Below are 18,178 nucleotides of genomic sequence, written 5' to 3' on the forward strand. Positions count from 1 at the left end.
TAAAAGAGAAACCGCATCTAACTGCGATAAAATATCAAACATAAAAAATCTTAATAGTCCGAGTAGCAGAGGTAGAAAGACTTTGTGAAACACAGCACCAATGTACAGTCTCAGAATCGGTAGCATTGTTGAGCTGTGGCCACAGTTTTAGGGTAGAGAATGACACGGGGGACAAATTTATCCCAGTCCCCTCACTCAAGGCTTGTGCAGATGAGGGCAGAGCTTGCAGGAATGGCGCAAGGACAGGGACAGAGCTCATGGGGACGGGAATAAAGAGATCCCAAAGGGATAAGGAAAATTTGTCCCTCGTGTCATTCTCTATTTTAGGGTCTCTATTTTGGCTGAACATAAGAACATAATAAGAACATAAGCAGTGCCTCTGCTGGGTCAGACCAGAGGTCCATCGTGCCCAGCAGTCCGCTCTCGCGGCGGCCCAACAGGTCCAGTACCTGTGCAGTAATCCTCTATCTATACCCCTCTATCCCCTTTTCCAGTAGGTAATTGTCTAATCCTTTCTTAAACCCCATTACTGTACTCTGCCCTATCACGTCCTCTGGAAGCGCATTCCAGGTGTCCACCACACGTTGGGTAAAGAAGAACTTCCTAGCATTCGTTTTGAATCTGTCCCCTTCTATCTTTTCCGAGTGCCCTCTTGTTTTTTTATTTTTTGAAAGTTTGAAGAATCTGTCTCTCTCTACTTTCTCTATGCCCTTTATGATCTTGTAAGTTTCTATCAAATCCCCCCTAAGTCTCCTCTTCTCCAGAGAAAAGAGACCCAATTTCTCCAATCTCTCAGCGTATGAAAGGTTTTCCATACCTTTTATCAGACGTGTCGCTCTCCTATGGACCCTCTCGAGTAACGCCATATCCTTCTTAAGGTATGGTGACCAAAATTGGCTGGAGTGATTAATACTTATTGAAAAATAAGAAGCAGTAAATTGCTTCTTTCATCAAGTTAAGTCAATGCAATGTAAAACAGGCATTTTGGCTTAGAAGTCTACCAATGAAATAGAGCTGAGCAAACAAGGCAAACAGACTCACAAAATCCAATATGGAGAACAGAAGAGAAGCCGACCATATGAAAAACCATATGTACCACTTTCAGCTCCCAGGTCTGAACAAGGTTGCCAGTTAGAGACACTGTTTTTATCAGTTTGGCAAGGCTTGAGATTTCACACTAACCGGAATTTATCCGCCCCTGAGGTGAAATGTCGCCATGTCAGGCAGCCTTGTTTAAGCCTGGATGTTAAAAGTGACTTGTAAAAATGTGGTGGCAAGTCAAATCCGCGCAAGACAAACGCACGCAGTCATATGCGTGCAGACAATAGCGCGCAACACAACGGCATGCAACCGCAATTACACGCAACACAAACACCTGCGCGTGTTTATCCTGCGCTTCATTGTCTTGCGCTCAAATGCCGGTGTGCATTTGACGGCGCGCATTTCTCTTGCGCAGATTTGACTAGGAACCAAAAATGTGGGCTCACATATGCAGTTGGTAGCATTCTGAATATCCAGTATTTTGGGGGGCTGCTAAACACTTACCTAGTTAAGCCAGTATTCGGTAGCTGATCGGTTAATTTATAATGGTTAAAAGTAAGGCTGTTATTTTTGTGGTCCAATTTAGCCGCTGATCCTATCTAGCCCGATACTGAATATCTGTGCCTAATCAGACAGGTCATGCAATATAGCTAACCGCACATACTCAGCAGGAAATAACCAGTTATATTCTGCTGAATATTCGCCGTTAGCCACAAAACCACTATTTAACCAGTCGGCAGCTATTTCTGATCGGCAAATGGCGCTGAATATTTGGGAGGGGGGGGTTCCTGTGGTCCGCTTCTCTTCTCCATGCATATGAAACAGGACACAGAAATCAAGAAACCAAGGATGTGTTTGTTCATCTACAACCATAAGTAAACGTACAGAGAAGCAGAGATTACGGCAGATAATAAGGAGATGCATCTTGCTCACTTAACAGATTCTGTTTGGTCGGTGGGTATTTTCCTACCACTAAGGATCCTCCCAGATTGTAACAGAGCCTCATCCACAAAAGAGCAGGAACTTACAAAATCAGTCCCATTTCTACACAATCTCATCAATAGTTATTTTGTATGCAGCATTTTTTTAATTGTTACTAAGCAGCAGTACCAAAGGTATCATTAATAACATTTATTTTGAAAAAATATTTTAAAAAATGAATTCCTTCATTAGCAAACAGTAAAAAAAAAAAAAAAAGTCAAATAACATTTGCACAATAGTCCATAAATACATCTATATACACAAAAATATAGTCACATAGACTTGAAGTGCCTTTTGTACATATTTACCAAGAATTTAAATTATAAAAATGAACATCACAAAATACTCAAGCTTTACAGATATCATGAAAAATATTTTTACAAATTCCAAAAAAATAACACACATTTTGACCTAGCAAAACCATAATTTTAGTATCAAAATGACAATAAAGGCAGTGTTTGTGTCACTAGCTCAAGAAAAGAGTGGCTCATAAAAAAAATCCAAAATCTACACTCCAGGCAACATATGCTTCTTGTGTAGTACTTAAAAGTCCAATCATTAAATATATATATTTATATTTATATATATATATATATTAAAAAATAGCAACTGTCCATAGTGCAATGGAAAAATATCAGAAAGGCAGTGCAACAGTTATCCCTGGACACACACCTTGGCTTAAGGGTATCCATCTTGTTTTGCAGTCACATGACTAACTTCAGTAGAGAACCAGCTCAGGCCTGAATTTAGTCTCTCAGCAGCAGTCAGTGAAGGGATGTCTCCTTTTTCAGCAGCATTCAGTGGGGCATGACACCTTTGAATTTTTGTGTCCTGACAATCTTTTGCCATATAGCTTTCGTTTTACACCTGGAAAAGCAAAAGGAATAGCAAGTGGTCAAAAATGTTAGCTTTTTCAACCTGCGCTCTCATAACTCCAGTGATGATCTACCCGAGCCGTAGGACATAGTCAGCCAATACGTTTTCCAGAATACCATCAATGAATATGCATGAGATACATTTGCATGCACTGCCCCCACTGTGTGCAAATCTCATGCATACTCATTGGTTTTCAGGATATCCACAAGACTGGTTGAGTGTATCCGAGGGCTGAGTTGATAACCCCCTTCCCTATTCCCTTCCCTTTTAAAAGAACAGGATGTCCTATATACATATAAAATGAGGGAAAATTTGAAAAGGTCAACAGGTTCTCTATTCCAATGTTTCCCAGTCCTATCCTAGAGGCACACCTATCATTCAGATTGCTATGGTGAATATGCATAAGAGAGATTTGCGCACATTCGTATGCAAATTTATTTCAAGCAAACTTATTGTGGATATCCCCCCAAAAATACATACCAGTTAAATGTGCCTCTAGGACGGTGTCTCGGAAACTTTGTCAAGCCGTGGCACACTAAACGTAGTGGCCGTGGCTCGAGGAATCCAGAAGTGTGCTGACGTCGACATGATGATGTCATCACATCCACGTCCATGCATGCACAAAGGCTCTCCAGACAGGCCCTGAGCCACCAGTGTGTGTGTGTGTGTGTGGGTGGGGGGGAGGGTGCTGGAAGGGAAGGCACCCGGAGAGAGAAGGTGAGGCGCTGGCTGATTGCCTACGGGACGTGCCATGAAAGGCACATCCTATAGGCAGTCAGCCAGCTCCGGCACCTTTCCTCCTCCCAGGCATTTCACGGCACATCTGAAATCTCGGGCGGCACACAGTTTGCGATACCCCGCCCTAGGACGTGGTTCAGAAACACCGCTTTATTCCGCGATGTACCTTCTAAGAGATTGAATCAGACCCTTAAGTAGGATCATGCATTTTTCTCCCCTCATTAAAACCATCTGTAAAATGCAGGAGAATCATTAATACTAACCTCCGTTGCTATGATGCACTCATCTTTTTCTTCTGATATGACATACACTGACTGATATTTTGTGTCTTTTGAAGTAGAATACACAGATTCTGGCCTCTTTCTTTCCAAAGTCTCACTGTTGGGAGCAAGAGCAACATAAAAATCAGGCCCGCTGTTCTGCCATCAGTACAGATTAACACTCTCAAATATGTAACCACCTTTAAAAAAAATAAAAAAATAAAGCAACAGGCTAAATACGATTTGATATGTACCTCTTTAAATGTACTGAATTCTTTGCCTCTGCTGTTGAGTCACACGTTTCAAGTTTGGCTTCACATTTGCTGTGTTCCTCTTTGACAGAGTCCTCGTGCTTCAGTTCATGCACCAAATTGTAATCCACTGACGGGTATCGGACTTTGTAGCCACTTTTGTCCGACGTATTGTCACTGTGAAAGTCCACCTTCTTGTTCGTGTTTTTGATCTGGGTGGCCCCAATGATGCTGATGGAAATGTCCTTCTCGCGCTGGCAATTGGCCAGATTGTTCATGGTCTCTCTTTTGCCCCTGCATGCCTCGGGCTGGTGGCGCTGCTTTTGCATTTTGAGCCTGATGTAGGCGACGGCTGCAGCGCAACCCAGCAGCAGCATCAAGACGAGGACAATCCCCGCGCAAACCGCTATCCAAGGGAACTGCCCGCTCTCGCCTTCGGTGTACTTCTCGGTGAAGTCGACAATGATGGCTGGCTCCTGAGGCTGCTCGGGGAGCAGAAACTGGCAATTAAGTCCACCGTAGCCCCGAGCGCATTCGCACACGTACCGGTGGTTTCTCTCGTGGCAGGTGGCCCCGTTGTGACACGGGTTGTGCTCGCATTTGCTAACCGGGGTGCTGCAGTTCTTTCCATTGTATCCTGGGGGGCAGGTGCAGGAGTAATCGTTAATCCCGTCTTGGCAGGTTCCACCGTTCTGACAAGGCAAGGAAGCACAATCATCGACATTGTCGTCACAGTGTCTTCCAGTGAAGCCATCCTGGCACTGACAGATGTAAGCATTTCCAAGGTCAACACACTGGGCTCCTGAAAATACAGCAAAAATAACTCATTGATAAAACAAGATACTCGTGTGTATTATAAGAACATAAGAACATAAGAACTGCCTTCTCCGGATCAGACCTTCGGTCCATCAAGTCCGGCGATCCGCACACGCGGAGGCCCTGCCAGGTGTACACCTGGCGTAATTTATATTCCACCATATCCTTATATGCCTCTCTTAAGGAGATATGCATCTAGTTTGCTCTTGAAGCCTAGGACGGTAGATTCCGCAATAATCTCCTCTGGGAGAGCATTCCAGGTGTCAACCACTCTCTGAGTGAAGCAGAACTTCCTGACATTAGTCCTGAACCTGTCCCCCCTTAGGCCAACACTTTCACACTGCTACAACATAAATAACAATTTAATACTGAGTTGCACTGAGCAGCTCAGTCCCTGGGCTTCGACGGGCCGCTGAAAAGTTCTTAGCCCAATCATCAAGAGAATGATATGGAGCCAGGAAACTTACAAGTTATTCCACACTTTTTATGTCAATGAGGCAAATGTATCTAGTAAATGGGCACAGGTATAGGGAAACCAAGCCATTGTGACATCACCGATGAGGCTGGCCCTTAGGCATTGGTGGAATGAGGCATTATGACATCACAATACGAAGGGTCGCTGAAAAGTCCTCAGCCTATCCAAGAAAAGAATGATGTGGAGCCATGAAACTTTTCGTTTCATTTCGTATCACCTAAATAAATAGTGGCAGGAAAAGTGTGGAATAACTTGTAAGTTTCATGGTTCCACATTATCCTCTTCTTGGTTGGGCTGAGAACTTTTCAGCGACCCCTCGTACTCTATTACCACTAGTTCTCCATGGCAATATGTGAAAAGAAGTATCGGAGGTGTCATGTATTAGTATGTATTCGGTTCACCAGCATGTTTTAAAGACAATTAGTGTAAGCTAAACCAATTTAATTAACCTACAAATTAATATGTATTAAGTCAAACAGTGCATGTTAAAAAGTCTATTAAAATTAATTAGTGAGACCAGCCAATAAAAAGTCTACATATCAACAACTCTTGCAAAAACTAAAAACAAACCAAAACGTTTTGCACTCTGTGCATTCTTAACCCTTTAATTGGCAGATGGTGAAATGGCTGCTTTACGTAACGTGATGCTGAATGAGAGTAACAGTGCCAAGGTAACAGGCATTTGGAGATGCAGATCTCCCATAAGAACAGTGTCACCCACAGTCAAATGTAAGACATTGAAAATATAATCAATCCAAAATTGTTTCAATGCCATTCACACTCATTTAACTTTTTAGTTTTTTTTACTTTTCTTCAGGCCTCAGATTAGCCATTAGGTGCCATGCATTTCTATGGTCACCAATCAAACTTATAGCAAAGGCTTCCTCATTAGCCCCATTATGTGTATTTTTTTCATGTTTTTTCTTATTTAAAGTGCTCAGTGCTATTCTTAATATCGCAAATAACTTAATACTTAAAAGTAGTATTTTTATACTTTTAAGTATTAAGTTATTTGCGATATTAAGAATAGCACTGAGCACTTTAAATAAGAAAAAACATGAAAAAAATACACATAATGGGGCTGAGGAAGCCTTTGTCATAAGTTTGATTGGTGACCATAGAAATGCATGGCACCTAATGGCTAATCTGAGGCCTGAAGAAAAGTAAAAAAACTAAAAAGTTAAATGAGTGTGAATGGCATTGAAACAATTTTGGATCTCCCATAAGAGCCATAGAAGACACATGTTGCTTCTCAGCAACAATGCCAAATCAAGGGTTAAGAATTTTTTTCTATGATTATAATCAATGGAGAATGCAGAGATTACTGTATTTACATTATGTGCTCTTACCATTTGCACATGGACTGGAGCTGCAGTAGTCAATTTTCTTTTCACAGTTAAAACCAGAGTAGCCCACTGGGCAACGACAGCTGTATCCCCCATCTGGGTTGTCCGTACAGCGACCTCCATTGAAGCAGGGGCCATCAGCACAAGTCATGGCACTCAACTCGCAATTCTTTCCATAGAAGCCGGGTGGGCAGGAACAGGAATAACTATTTTCAAGATCCTGTTAATAGACCATAATACATCTTATAAAATGGAAAAATAAATAAATAGACCATACAAAACCAAGCATGAAAATTGAGCAGTTGGCTGGCTCCGTATAACTGCGTGTCTCAAGCCAAGATCAAAGTTCAAAACGTGCAGGTGGCACAGTTTAATGCCAAACTGATGGATTCTGCACTTCTTACAGAGAGGTTTGACCCACTGCAACAATAGGGCAGTTTCCTGCAAACCTAGCAACCCTTCCAAATTTCAGTAGTTAGAGCAGTGTCTCGCAAACTTTTTGAAGCCGCGGCACACTAAACTCACGGATGTTGACGCAATGATGTCATGTGTGTGTGTGTGACATCATCACGTCAATGTCTGTGCATACGCGGAGGCCCTCTAGATGGGGCCCTGAGCTTATGATTACTACACCAGTGGGGGAGGGGGTGAAAGAGGAGGAGAGGTGCAGAGGTGCATCCTGTAGGCAGTCAACTGGTTCCTCTCCTCGCCGGCATCTTGCCACGGCACAGTAGTGTGCCGCAACACAGAGTTTGCGATATACTGAGTTAGAGCATCTAGCTGACAACCAGGGAAGCCGGGCTAATCTAATCTAATCTAATCCTTAGGTTTGTATACTGCATCATCTCCACGTTCGTAGAGCTCGACGCGGTTTACAGTAGGAGAAATAGGAAGGAACTACAACAGAGGGTTAGAGGTAGAAGTGTGAAGAAAATTTAGAGGACTTGGGATGCCAAGATAAAAGAGTTTCCTTGATTCCTAAGTTGGAGGGAGACTTACATTTTTTGAGAAAAGCCAGGTTTTCAGATGTTTGCGAAAAACTTGGAGAGAGCTCAAGTTCCGAAGAGGGGAGGTAAGGTTGTTCCAGAGCTCAGTGATTTTGAAGTGGAGGGAGGTCCCTAGCTTTCCTGTGTGGGAAATGCCTTTTAGTGAGGGGAAGGATAATTTTAATTTGTGGGAGGATCTGGTGGTATTAGGGTTTGAGGAATTCCAAGAAAGAGGAATAATGGGAGGGAGGATACTGTGTAGGATTTTGAAAGCTAAACAGACACATTTACAGTGGACCCTGGCGATTATCGGAAGCCAGTGGAGCTTGGCCAGGAGCGGGGAGACATGGTCAAATTTATTTTTAGCGAAGATGAGCTTGGCCGCGGCATTCTGAATCCGTTGGGCTCCATTTCTGCGACTGCTCCTCGTATCTTGAGCAAGGTCACTTAACTCTCCATTGGAAGCCCTCCAAGAACAGAGAAATAACTAGTACGCCTCAATGGAATGGACCTTGACTTACGACAAAAAAAAAAAAAAAAAATGCGAGCTAAATCCAAATAAACAGATACATAAAAATAAATGTCTGCTCTAGATTCCGAAACAAAATCTGGCATCCGTATTGCATAACTTTCTGCACGCACTGTTTAATAACTGTACATATCCACGAAACTTACAGCACAGCTTCCGCCGTTCTTGCAAGGGCCGGCGTCGCATTCGTTAATTTCAATCTCGCAATTGGAGCCGGTGAACCCAGGACGGCAAGCGCAAGTGTAGCTGCCCTGACCTGTGTTGGTGCACGTCGCTCCATTTTCACAAGGCTTGTGGTGGGTGCAGTAGTTCAGGTCTGAACAGAGAGACAAAAAATGAGATTGTAATCTGTTAACACTCCTCCACTCTTCTGTTTAGCTAAAAACTACCCTAGACAGAAGCTGCAGCGAACATAGCAGACACTAGACAAACTCTTACCTTGGTTACAAAAAAGACCACCCCAGCCTTCCTGACAGTTGCACTGCCACGGCTGTTGACAGGTCCCATGCAGGCAGCCTGGATATCGGATGCATTCATCACAATAGCGTCCCTGCCAACCGACCCTACATCTAAATAACAAAAGCGGTTGTCACCATTACAGCGTGAGCACTTTGAAATTCTATCTTGAACTCTGCAAATAAACGGAGCAGCACCCTTTCCACCTCCTACCCCCACCTAGCTTTCCTTTCTCTCTTTCTGGCTTCACGTTTCCCCACAAAGCTCTCCGACCTGTGGGAAATTCACAGACTCTCCCTTGTAGCATCCATTTATGCTACTCTTATTGCTTATTTATTTATTTCTTTTCAAACCTTATAGTCCGCTAGATGTATTGTTCTACATAGCTACAGAATACATCACTGTACTAGTAAACTTTCTAGCAGAGTACCATACTTTTATTAAAAAAAGAAAATGCACTTCTCCCTCCGTATTCACAGATTAACAGAAAAACCGCACATATGTTCATATGTTATTCGCTGTTTTTTTAATTAAAAACTACTGTTAATATGGTGAAACCGCAAATAACATGGTGAGAGACCTGGCCTGTTCCTGAAGGAGAGGCAAAACACGGTGAAGAAAGTGCTGGAAATCAGCAATTTTCTCTGTAAACACTTGGAATCAGCGATTTCTCTATGCAAGCTGATGTAATTTGGGGGGGGGGGGGAGGGAGGAGCCAGCAAGCTAAAAACCGCGATTGCTGAAACCGCGAATACGGAGGGAGAAGTGTAAAAGCATTACTATTGAATGACACCGCTAGCTGATGTCTCAGCTATGATTTAGAACTAGAAATATTTCCTGTTGCTAGCATAGTGATCAGCATTTAAATGAACCCTCCAGGTACAAAATACATAAGTATGATGCTGAGCCTTACATTTTGCAAACACTTACTTGCACTCTCCAGGTCTTTCGCAGAATCCATGCTGTTCATCACACCCCGGTAAACAAATTGCTGCAAGAAATTTTTAACGAGAGAGAATACCCATAAACATCATTCCAAAACACACTAGGCAGGCTTTTAACTGTTCTGCCTGTGAGTGAAGACAAATGTTAAAACACCTGAATTAATTCCTTAAAACTTAAGTATTCCTTGCCCCCTAGTACAGGGGTAGGGAACTCCGGTCCTTGAGAGCCGTATTCCAGTCGGGTTTTCAGGATGTCCCCAATGAATATGCATGAGATCTATTTGCATATTCATTGGGGAAATCCTGAAAACCCGACTGGAATACGGCTCTCGAGGACCGGAGTGCCCTACCCCTGCCCTAGTAACTGATACTTTCTTGATCACTAGGGGGGGACCATTCCTCTTTTAAAAAAAAAAAAATCTTTATTGATTTTCAAACTTTGACAGTGCAATACAATTAATTGAACATAAAATACTGCATAAAACGCACTATTAACTACACAAGTAATACATAAAACAATCATTTTCTCTCATCCTCCTCCCAATAATTAATACAAGCCATATGTGATTACAATTTAAATCCTCAAAATACATTTCCCTCCCCCCACCCACCCACCCTGGATGTGTAAGGAAATCTAAGAAAAGGAAAGATACATGACCCTTATTGCGAGGTAACAAATGTATTGGGACCATTCCTCTTAATACAGTTGGACATAGACAAAAGACTGAGAATTCAGCCTCTCTTCTTCTCCACACACTCTTTTTTCCTCCAGTAAGGGTCAGAAGTCCTTTTTTTTTCAGGCTCCACCCCTGAATATCCCAGACAGTGTGTGGAGATAAGAGTGGACAGCTGGTGTGCAGGGTGCCAGGGCAGGACAGCTGCTCCATTGTCCATTCTCTCCCAGCAGCTGTCCCAGTGCAACAATGCCCCACTACAACAATACCCCACCCCTTGCAGCCAATCGGGTCCAGAGCTGCTGCCCCAATAGCCTATCCCGGTCAAGATCTAATCCATGGCACGCGCGTGATTTCTTTGCAAACTTTCCTTCCCCCCTTCCCCCTTTAAATCATTTGAACAATTGGTAGAAACTTTTTAGGTATTAAAAAAAATAAAAAGGAGCTTAGGTGTTATAAAAAAAAATGAGGGAAGCAGTGCTTTGTTCCTGTTCATTACTTCACTTGCTAAAGATCAACTAGTTAAGCAGGCATTTCAGGTCTCTCAGGGCACAGGAAAAACCTTCTGCAAAAGTGAATGGGGAGGAGGTGGGAGACAAAATGCACCGGAACGCTATCCTCCTTCACTTTAACCAAGCGTTATAATTATTTTAAACCATCTACGGTGCAGTAATTGTGGCTGGTGGGGAAAAGTGCTACCTCGTGCCTCTCTGACTGCTCTACTTGAGGGCAATCTGCCCGGATACAATCTGAAAGAATCTAGGGAGGGGAAAAGCTTCCAAGGAAACTCAACTTAAAAAGTCCCCAAACACAGTTGGCAAATGGGGAGCTGCTCATGCCAGGAAATTGCTGACAGGGAGTGCTGTGAGAGAGTTTGCATGCACGATGGGACTGGGGGGGGGGGGGGGGAGGTGCTCCCTGTGATACTCACGTTCCGTGCAGTACTGGCCCTTCCATCCGGGGTTGCACGCCTTCTCCCCGCGTTCACCACATGTGAAGTGGCCGAAGGCGTCGTCCCTGGGGCGACAGAAAACCGAGCAGCCCTCGCCGTAGTAGTGCTCGTCGCAGACAAAGCGATAGGAGTACTTCAGCTCCGCGCTGCCGCTGCTGTGCACATCCTGGGACCACTCCTCGCCCACGGTGAGGTGCCGCTGGGTTGCTAGCCGGCTGATTAGACGCTCCGGGTTATCTAGAGCCAGGAAAGAAGGATAGAGAGTCGCCAATGTAAGAGGGCCGGCCTGCATCAACCCTTTCCAGCTGCATCAGCTGTTATTATTATTTTAGATTTTCTAAGCCAGCAATTACCTACCTGCTGTTAGGTCATCGGGGGAGTCTGCGTGCAAAGCTTCGATGATAAGAGAGAATGTGCCCTGGAAAAAAAAACAAAAAAGTTGATGTCCTGAACTACTTTATCTACACAGCATGAACATTAGAATTATCAGTCTTATTAGGGTACGATTCCACTTTTCCTGTAGGACAGGCGACGACTGCATTATTTCTTTGCAAAATAATGCGAGCTATTGACTTGATATATATTGTGTTCTTTAAAAGAGAGAGAGGGAGAGAGGCGTGGGATGTGAGGGCAGTTGTCATTAATCTTCACGCTTAATTTCCCCCGTTTCACACATTGGGATGGTTGTAAAATGAAGCCTTTGGGAATTTCACGCTGGGCTGACAATTACACGACCAGCTCTAGAGACACAGGAGGGAAGGAGGCCAACCTTCTTTTCCCACATCAATACTAACATTTGTTTGGGAGGGGGAGTTCAGACAAGGAAGCACCCTTTAAAGAAAAACCCTTTGCAGTCACCAGCTTCTTCCATGGTGTCTTTCCGCAACACCTGGCAAGATCGCCCAATAAAAATTTGCTGCTGCCGAGGTATGTCCCAGAATATATTTAATGGCAGCAAGGGAATTTCAAAGAAGAAAAGCAGCAATGCTAGGTATCTAGAAGCTTCCTAAGTTTGTGGCATATGTGTTACTTCGAGACTATGGGAATGAGGAAAATGCATGTTTACTTGGACCTCTCAGAGTTTTTAAGCTGTAGAGGTGACAAGGTAGCTTTCACCTGCCTAGACATTGCCACAATGCTAAAACTCAGCCAGTCAACAGATTTGGTTGAGGGGAGCAAGAGGGCATCCCTGCTTAAAGATTTTGTTCTAATACCACTCGCAGATCTTAATTATCACCAGAATGATTATGATCATATATATATATATATATATATATATATATATAAAACAATGTTAGTACAGAAAACTAGGGCAGAGAGACTTACAGGCCAAGTGAAGGCGAAAGGGAAGCGGATGGGATTGGTGAATGCAGGATCGGTGCTGCTGCTCTCAGGCACCGGGAACGAGTTGGAGCCCAGCACGGGCGTGATGACGCTGCCGTAGGTGCACGGGGGATCCGGGGACACGCTGGCTAGATAGTGCTTCAAGCAGACCCGGAAGAAGGTTTTGCACTCGCACTGCTGTAACCCCGACGCGCCGCCAGGGGCGCTCCCAGCGGCGCCCTTGCAACAGTTCAAGTTGCCGATCAGCCCTTTCCTATTGACAAACTCTTGCAGCTTCAGCTCGAACACCCCCGAGCAGGAAACCTGGCAAAGAAACAGCCCATAACATGAGTCAAGAGAGAAAGTGGCAAAAGAAATACAGTCAGCGAAAAGCACGCAAGCTTCATTATATTTGCTAACAGCTAATTAGTCTGGGCTAGCTTTCAGAACTAGAATGTATTATAACATGAAGCAGTTCCCACACTGGGAGCTTTAGCTGAATTTTATGCTGCACTTGTAGAGACCACATTGACTAGTCCAGTGTGTAAATCTAAAGCTACAAGTAGACAGATGTGCACAGCAGCAGTGCTTAAGGGTCAGCAATAACTATGGTCTCCCCCCCCAAAAAAAAAAAAAAATTAGCTTAAGAGTTGCTAAATGAGTGAAAACCGTCAGTTTTCCTTGCTTAAGTCAGGAATGGGCTTAAATAACGTTATTTCAATGACTCATCTTAGTATAACTAGAGACTTAAGAGAGTATATAAAATGAAAACCCAGATTTCCTACCTGGCAAAGCAGGACAGAGGCGACGGCAAGAATAAGCACGGACTGACGTTGCATTTTTGGTGCAGATTTTTTTTTTTTTCTCTTAAGATGAATATCTTGGAAAAATAAAATTTCGAAAAAAAAAAAAATAATAATAATAAATAAAACAATCTCTATGAGAACCTGACAGGAGCCTCTTGTCTGAACTCGACTGGCAAAATAGTGTTTTCTGTTTAGATACGCCCTTTCAATGAGTGACAGCTCTTGGGGATGGCAAAACGAGGAGGAGATTGTTCCAGGCAGAGATTTCTGACCAGCAACTGGTTTTTTGGTGGGGGGTTTTTTTTTCTCCTCCTGCCGAACCGCTTCTTTTCAAACGGTGCCTTCGCCTAAACTTCTTGCTCCATCGGAATCGCGCGTAAGGTTCCGCTTAGCTCCCCCATAAAGACAAGTCGCGGTGTGGTTTTTTCCAGGGTCTCAAGAAAAGGCGAGGTGGAAAATCCTCCTCCCTCCCCCGGTCGCCGCCGTTAATTCCAGTCCTTTAAAAAAAAAAAAAAAACAACAACAGAAAATCGGCTACGCGGCTCGACCCGAACTTTTTACTTCCCCCAGTTCGCCGATAGGTGCCAAAAGGAGGGCAGAGAAGATGGTCCAGAAGAGTGGCCTCTTGCCTTTCTGGTGCTTGCCGAGGCAAATTGGGTTTATTAGGAATCCAGTCAGGAAAAAGAAAGGAATCGGTAGCTTAATCACTCCCCCCCCCCAAAAAAAAAACAACAACCCCTGATCTTTCTCTTCCTCCGCCTCGTGTTTTTGATCTTTGCTCTCTGGGCGTGCAGCAGCGAGTATTTGCTCTCGTTGGTCGCCCGCAGTCCTTATATCCAGCCTGCTGGCTAATGAGATGCAAATGTACAGCCCCCGATCTGGCCGGAGCTGTCACAAAGGAGCCACTTTTCCAAACCCTCCTCTCAATGAATCGCCAAATGGTCAGTGAGCTGTAAAATGTGCAATCCTCCTCCTCCTCCTCCTCTTCCAAACACCCCCCCCCCACCCCCTTCCCCTTTCCTATTCCTCTTCTCCACATAGCACAAAACGTTCTCATTTACATTCCTGAAAATGTAAAAACCGAAAACATCTCCCCCCCCCCCACCTCACCTTTCTGTTTTGTGGAGGTGGCAACAAACACCCCCGCTCCAATCGCCACCACCTCTTCTGCTCAGCCACCCCCTTACACATACTACACTTGTATTACCCTCCCCCCTTCACTCCCCATTTGGGGGGGGGGCGGGTGAACATATTCCAACGGGTACGTGTGAAATCTGTAATTATCTACATTTGTAAGCATTACTGTACCTGGATTTAAAAAAAAAAAAAAAAAAAAAAAGTGACTTGGTAATGTAGATTTCCAAGGATGTCCTCAGAGACGAAATAACTTGTGCGCAAACGAAACGAAATAACCTCACCTCTGCATCCATTCGAAAGTTAGCCAAACCCATTTCCGACTGAATTCTAGACATACCTGGTGAACAGATGGCTTTATTTTTGCGTGTGCACAGCTTATGGCCCTACGGTTTTTAGAGATCTTTCAGGAAAACTTCAATGTGCGCAAAAAAAAAAAAAAAAAAAGGTTTCGTTTCCTTAAAAAAACACTACAACTGTGATGACCGACCGTGTCGTTAATCCGTTCAGACGTATTTAAAGTTCAATTTTGCTCCGAGAAAAAGATCTTGGTTGAGTATTAACTTATTTTTTTTTTATTATTATTATTATTATATTTTGTAGTTTGGATGGGGGGGGACCTGTAAGGGAGGGAGCTAACACCGTCTCCCCTTTGGATCTTACCCTAGCAGTAGAAGTTGTTTTCTTTTTTTTTCTTTCCATACTTCTCTCCCTCTGAGGATTTTCCACCACCCCCCCACCCCCCTCCTTCAGCCTAGTAAAAAAAAAAAAAAAGTGAGTTTGGTGTGTGTCGTTCGCGTGGCTGTCATTAAGGCAGTTTGTTATTGTGTGAGGGCTGAATCGGTGGCTGTTGTGCTCTCAGCTGTATGGTAATACAAGCAGCACCTGCTCCCCGGCACAATGCGAGGGAGTAAAAGAGCCCCCCCCCCCCTCGGCGCTCGCTGATGCCTCCGCGACAATGTGCTCACATTTTTTTCTTTCAAGAAATCCCTTCCAGGACCCCTCCCCCCTCCCCCAAGAAAACCCTGTACACCAGCCACCACTTTTTTTTTTTTTTTTTTGCACATCTATCAGACAGTACCACTTTTGTTGTATTATGTGTAGAATCGTAATAAAATGAAAAAATATGGAGACGAGTTTACCTGGAAATGAGTCAAGGCTTAAAAAAAAAATGTTTGTGTTTATCAATTGCCAGGTGGTACTTAATTCTTTGCATGGTATGTGCGACCTGTTGGGCTTTTTTTTTTTTTTTTTCTCTCCTATGGCTATAGGAAACTTCTTCTCTTCTGTTTTAGGAAGAAAAAGTTCATTAGGATGCAAGGTATGGCTACTTGTGCAAATGTCACATTTTAATTGTAGCAGAGCATTTCAGTACAGATTAAGCTTCTGGGGGGGGGGGGGGAGGGCGACAATAACCTCAGTGTAGATACGCCGCACTAAAAGCTTTCTTATGACCACATTATCTGGTTGGAACGTGCATTGGCATGGCGGACTTTTGACTTTTATGGAAGCAGATGTCTTGATCACAAATTATCTAATAATGACCTGGAAGAGAAAAAAAAAAAAATCTTAGACGCTCTTTACAGTATAATCACTGGCAGTACTAATTAAAAGTAAATAACTATGGATTCATTTACCTTATACAATAACCTAAAAGCTTTTTGCAGATTGGATCCGAAGCCTTTTCTAGGGTAACCTACCCTTGCCCGAAGGGAATTGGCATGGAATCGTTCAGCCCCCAGTTACCTATGCATTTCTATACACATGAAAATACTGTACATAAACGAAGGAGATATTTAATTCAGTTCCATCAGCTATGAAATCACGCATTTCTTATCATTAAAATGCTTGATAAGGTATTTATTTTACATGCCAATCAAGTGATGCTCGGTGTACTGAGGGGGGTGCTGAAAAGTTCTCAGCCCAACCAAGAAGACAATGGCATGGATACAAGGTTAAAAAAACATAAGAACAGCTTTACTGGGTCAGACCAATGGTCCATCAAGCCCAGTAGCCGGTTCTCTCATGGTGGCCAATCCAGGTCACTAATACCTGGCCAAAACTCAAGGAGTAACAACATTCCATTCAGAATCCTAGAGAATAGCAAAGTTCTGGAATCCGAAAGAGTAACATAAGATTCCGGAACCCCAAAGAGTAGCAACATTCCATGCTACCAATCCAGGGCAAGCAGTGGCTTCCCCCGTGTCTTTCTCAACAACAGACTATGGACTTTTCCTCCAGGAACTTGTCCAAACCTTTCTTTAAAACCAGCTGCGCTACCCGCTCTTACCACATCCTCTGGCAACGCGCGTTCCAGAGCTTAACTATTCTCTGAGCGAAAAAAAATTTCCTTCTATTGGTTTTAAAAGTATTTCCCCGTAACTTCATCGAGTGTCCCCTAGTCTTTGTCATTTTTGACGGAGTGAAAAATCGATTCACCATAGAATTTCGTTTCTGCATATCGACACTTAAGGACATAAGATAACGCTCTTGTCAGCTATAGTGGCAAAATAAGGCTCAGAATTTAGGAAGTTGGTTGCTTGGGCTGAGAACTTTTTGGCACCCCCTTGGCACACTGGGATGCTTGCGAGAACGCTAAAGCTTAAATTTGAACGTGGAGCTCAGCTTAGCTTCTCGTCCGTGCTAACAAAGCTGAAGAGTCAGTGCCTCTTTTTATCCCACGTTCAAATTATTTAATCATTACTTTCTAACTTCGCTTAAAGTGGGTTTTGTTTGTTTTCCCTGCTACGGGGGGAAGACGTTTGTTGCTAAAGTGAGCGAATGAGATGAGGAAGGAGAGGGAGAGAATGCTTTAAAGTGGTGCTGCACAGAATTGATGTTAGCACAATTCTTTTAATCCGCTGGAGACAGAAACTTCATTCATTTCCATCCCTGTTTAAAAAAAAAAAAAAAAAAAAAGTTCCACGCGCACGAGCTCAAACCTTAAAAAATAAAAAAAAACCTTGCCCCCCCAAATCTTTAACAAAACCCCTCAGTATCAGGTATTTGTTAAACTGACGTGGCACAGATTTCTCGATTACGGCTGCAAAGCAAACCTGAAAGGCATCGTAAAATCCATCAGAATCCTGCCCACTGCACTTATTCTTTTCCCAACTTAATTTATGCCACGCGATTCTGTATTGGTGAAATCAAGCAGAAAGCTTCTTCTCTCTTTTTATTTTTTCTCTCTCTCTCTCTCTCTCTCCTCTCTTTCAGATGCTGGACTAACGGGAAGACTGTTTAACTTAAGTGTTTCTATGGGAGGCTGTTGTAGTTTTAACTCCTGCCCACCAGTAGCTGGGGCGAACAAAGGGAAGGACTCGAGGCCTTGCTATTCATCCTTTCTTTGCACTTTAATTTTCATTGATTGTGAATACAAGGGAAACCCTTGGGGATTCGAGCTGAAGGGGATGACACGCCTTTAGACGCGACCAGCCCCTAGCCGGCCATCTGCTCCTAACCAAATGGCGTCCCCCCCCCCCCCTTACAACTGCATGTCTCTATACTCCTAACACTTCCACTGCCCCATAGCTCCAAAGGCTCAGGGAGCTTAAAAGTATGTTAAAATGACCTGCAATGGTATGGCCAAT

At 43.6% G+C, this 18,178-nt stretch overlaps 1 protein-coding gene across 1 annotated transcript; it reads right to left on the bottom strand.

Moving 5' to 3' along the window:
• Window positions 1-2,266: 2,266 nt before the first annotated feature.
• On the bottom strand, window positions 2,267-13,514 carry DLL1 (delta like canonical Notch ligand 1). The gene is made up of 11 exons (XM_033938023.1): window positions 13,434-13,514; window positions 12,652-12,972; window positions 11,683-11,743; window positions 11,305-11,562; window positions 9,686-9,746; window positions 8,738-8,868; window positions 8,446-8,615; window positions 6,788-7,004; window positions 4,151-4,949; window positions 3,900-4,014; window positions 2,267-2,889 (listed from the first exon to the last, which is right to left on the bottom strand). The coding sequence occupies exons 1-11, from the start codon at window positions 13,485-13,487 to the stop codon at window positions 2,884-2,886; spliced, it is 2,193 nt and encodes a 730-aa protein (XP_033793914.1). The 5' UTR covers window positions 13,488-13,514; the 3' UTR covers window positions 2,267-2,883.
• Window positions 13,515-18,178: the final 4,664 nt, after the last annotated feature.

The sequence above is a fragment of the Geotrypetes seraphini genome, chromosome 3 (genome assembly GCF_902459505.1).
Source record: "Geotrypetes seraphini chromosome 3, aGeoSer1.1, whole genome shotgun sequence".
NCBI lineage: Eukaryota > Metazoa > Chordata > Amphibia > Gymnophiona > Dermophiidae > Geotrypetes > Geotrypetes seraphini.

Excerpts from the sequence above, each read along its gene's own strand:
- DLL1 (XM_033938023.1), bottom strand. The coding sequence starts at position 13,487 with ATGCAACGTCAGTCCGTGCTTATTCTTGCCGTCGCCTCTGTCCTGCTT. Across the intron at positions 8,869-9,685 it reads GAAAGACCTGGAGAGTGCAA|ATGTAGGGTCGGTTGGCAGG; the intron begins GTAAGTGTTTGC and ends TTTGTTATTTAG. Across the intron at positions 8,616-8,737 it reads TGGTCTTTTTTGTAACCAAG|ACCTGAACTACTGCACCCAC; the intron begins GTAAGAGTTTGT and ends CTCTCTGTTCAG.